The sequence below is a fragment of the Neophocaena asiaeorientalis genome, unplaced genomic scaffold (assembly GCF_003031525.2).
Source record: "Neophocaena asiaeorientalis asiaeorientalis breed wild unplaced genomic scaffold, Neophocaena_asiaeorientalis_V1.1 scaffold497, whole genome shotgun sequence".
In the NCBI taxonomy this organism is placed as follows: Eukaryota; Metazoa; Chordata; class Mammalia; order Artiodactyla; family Phocoenidae; genus Neophocaena; species Neophocaena asiaeorientalis.
The window spans coordinates 1,587,351-1,590,369 of NW_020174568.1; the positions used below are offsets into that span (position 1 = coordinate 1,587,351).

At 46.9% G+C, this 3,019-nt stretch overlaps 1 protein-coding gene across 1 annotated transcript; it reads left to right on the top strand.

The window, feature by feature from the left end:
• Position 1: 1 nt before the first annotated feature.
• SOWAHC (sosondowah ankyrin repeat domain family member C) lies at positions 2-1,855 on the top strand (the record flags this gene model as incomplete). The annotated part of the gene is made up of 1 exon (XM_024757971.1): positions 2-1,855. A coding segment is annotated over one exon (825 nt), but the record flags the coding sequence as incomplete, so codon positions are not given.
• Between the last annotated feature and the right edge of the window lie 1,164 nt (positions 1,856-3,019).

Consider the following 3,019-nt stretch of genomic DNA (forward strand, 5'->3'; position numbering starts at 1 on the left):
CGCGGCGGCAGAGGAGGAGGGCGCGGGCGCGCTGACGCTGGACCCGCTGGAGCACGCGTGGATGCTGTCGGCCGCCGACGGCCGCTGGGACAGCCTAGAGGGGCTGCTGGCCTGCGAGCCCGGCCTGCTGGCCAAGCGCGACTTCATCACCGGCTTCACCTGCCTGCACTGGGCGGCCAAGCACGGCCGGCAGGAGCTGCTGGCCCTGCTGGTGCGCTTCGCGGGCCAGCACCGGCTGCCGGTGAACATCAACGCGCGCACAAGCGGCGGCTACACCGCACTGCACCTGGCGGCCATGCACGGGCACGTGGAGGTGGTGAAGCTGCTGGTCGGGGCCTACGACGCGGACGTGGACGTGCGCGACTACAGCGGCAAGAAGCCTTCGCAGTACCTGAGCCCGAGCACCGCCGAGGAGATCCGGACCCTGGTGGGCGCCCTGGACGAGGACGAAGCCGAGAGCACGGCGGGCAGCGGGGGAGGGCGCTGGAGGCTCTCGAGGGTGCTGCCCTCGACCCTCATCTCCGGCAGGCTCTCGCACGCTCTGGAGGACGGCGGGGACCACCACCACCATCACCATCACCTGGCCGAGGGATTGGCTGCGGGCAAAGCGAAGGAGCCGGGTCGCAAAGCCTCGGGCAGCTCTAGTGGGCGGATGAAACCCAGACTCAACAAAATCCGCTTCCGAACCCAGATCATCCACACCACACCCTCTTTCAGAGACCCGGAGCAGCCCCTTGAGGAGGGGGAGGACGAAGAGGAGGACCGGTCTTTTAAAGGCCACTCATCCTCATTCAAACTGAGACCCAAGTCCAATGTATTCGGGTAAAAATGATTTCTTTTAGAACGTTCTAAGACTTGTTTGTCGTCTTAGGAATAGGGTACTAGGTGTAGACAAGGAAGTGAGACCAGAAAAGACTTAAGCTAAATGCTGCATTCTTACTTCGGGGGGTTGGAAAGGATGGGGAGGAATTCTCCTTAGCAGTATGGCTGCAGTGGATTTCCAAGCGATTCCTCAAACCTTGACCTAGGCCTCTTTTCCCCCTGCCACCCTTCTGCGCTGCAGTCCCTGTTTCTAAGGACTGAAAGTGTATCAAAATCAGGTGCAGAGCTGATGACTGAGGGTCCCTTCGATTGAAACATTGCCGGCTACCATGCAGAGTACGGAGCATTGCACATTCGTATCTGTTTTTAATAGTGGCGACTCTTCCAAGAGCAACAGGAAATGCAAATTGTAATGAAGCGGGTAGTGTTTGTAAGTGTGAACAAACCGACATACTACCCTGTGTTTTTACTAATGGCATTTGATTTTAAGATGCTACTGAAGGTCCGGTCAGAGTTGAAATGCACAAATACTAATTAGAGAATAATGTGAATACAATTGGAGATCTCTTGGTACCCTACTTGTAGGTAGTGTCCACCTCTTTTCAGAAGCAATTTCAGCTTGGGCCACTGGACTAAAGAAATAGGCAACATTCGCTTTTGAGTTAATCTGTTGTGTGGTTTCCTCTTAATTATCTCCAATACCACTGCACTTAGTATTACGGTACATTATTAATAACTACGTAAATTTTTATTTAAAGAAAACACTTTTTAGCAACCTATGGTACTTTTAAGTAAATGTTACCTCTGGCTCTGATTCTTACTAACTTGTTTTGCTTTTCCAAAAGTCTGAATTTGTCTGAGTTTTTATTCTGGGGGTAATTTAACCGTTGGTTCTACTTGGCATGACCCTGTTTGACAGTGCTTAGAGTTGAATTGCCTACAGAAACTGTTTCTTGTTTAGATTATTAACAAAAATTGACATAAATGTTAATGAACTGATGCTTCTGTGAAGTAATTATTAAATCAACTTAATATTTTCACATAAGGTACACTTTTTTTTTTTTGCGGAACGCGGGCCTCTCACTGTTGTGGCCTCTCCCATTGCGGAGCACAGGCTCCGGACGCGCAGGCTCAGCGGCCATGGCTCACGGGCCCAGCCGTTCCGCAGCATGTGGGATCTTTCCGAACCGGGGCACAAACCCGTGTCCCCTGCATCGGCAGGCGGACTCTCAACCACTGGGCCACCAGGGAAGCCCAAGGTACACTTTTTATTTTACTAATGAAATACATTCATAGTCTCAATACTTTGTAGCAATGTTTTGCAAATGTTTAAAATACTCAGTCTTTGCAGTTTTCCAGTGTTTCCTTGAATCTATTAGAGACATGGAGTGAAGTTATTGGAAAGCTGGCTAGTAAATCTACCCAGTTAAAAATAGCACTTTATAAAAGGGAAAAGAAAATAGATGGGACTATTTCTATATTTAAATGCTGCTGGTTATTGAATCCCTTCACATATAAGTGAAAAAATATCGGTCATTAAAATTAAAGACTCGTTTAACTGTGGTTCTTAATTATATTTCGTTCAAATATGTTAGGGTGAATGTCTTTATAATTATTGTTCAATTTAGCTCACAGGCATATTAAATTCACTTGTAACAAGATTCAAAACGACTTGTGGGAGACTAATTCCAAAACGTCCTCCTCCCTTGGTCTTTTTGGTCTCCTAGTTGCTGCAATGTAAGTATTGCGGCCTGTAGTGATGACAGAGTTAACAGATTTCAGAGTGAATGAACCAATACATGAACTGCACAGAACTGGTGTTTAGAGAGTTCTTAGATCTTTAATTTCCAAAGTTGTAGAAATTTGTAACAAGTTGGTCACACCTCTCTAGACAGCAATTGATTTTGTATAAAGACTAACGAAAAACATTCACATAAAATATATAAACCATTGTCCATTGGTGTGCCTTTACTTTTGTTTTAGGATTATGGAAGTGGGATATGTACATTTGAGAAGCACTTTTATCCATACGTGTGGGTGAAAATCTAATTTTGTATAAATCAAAATTAGGTTCCTTGAAGGTGAAAAGCAGTCATTTGTTCCGGATCATAACCACATTGCCTGTATCTAGTGTGGGATAAGTTGTAACTTCTCTGAGTCTAAGGTTTCAAGGGCGTGAAGCCAGAGTGAACCATAA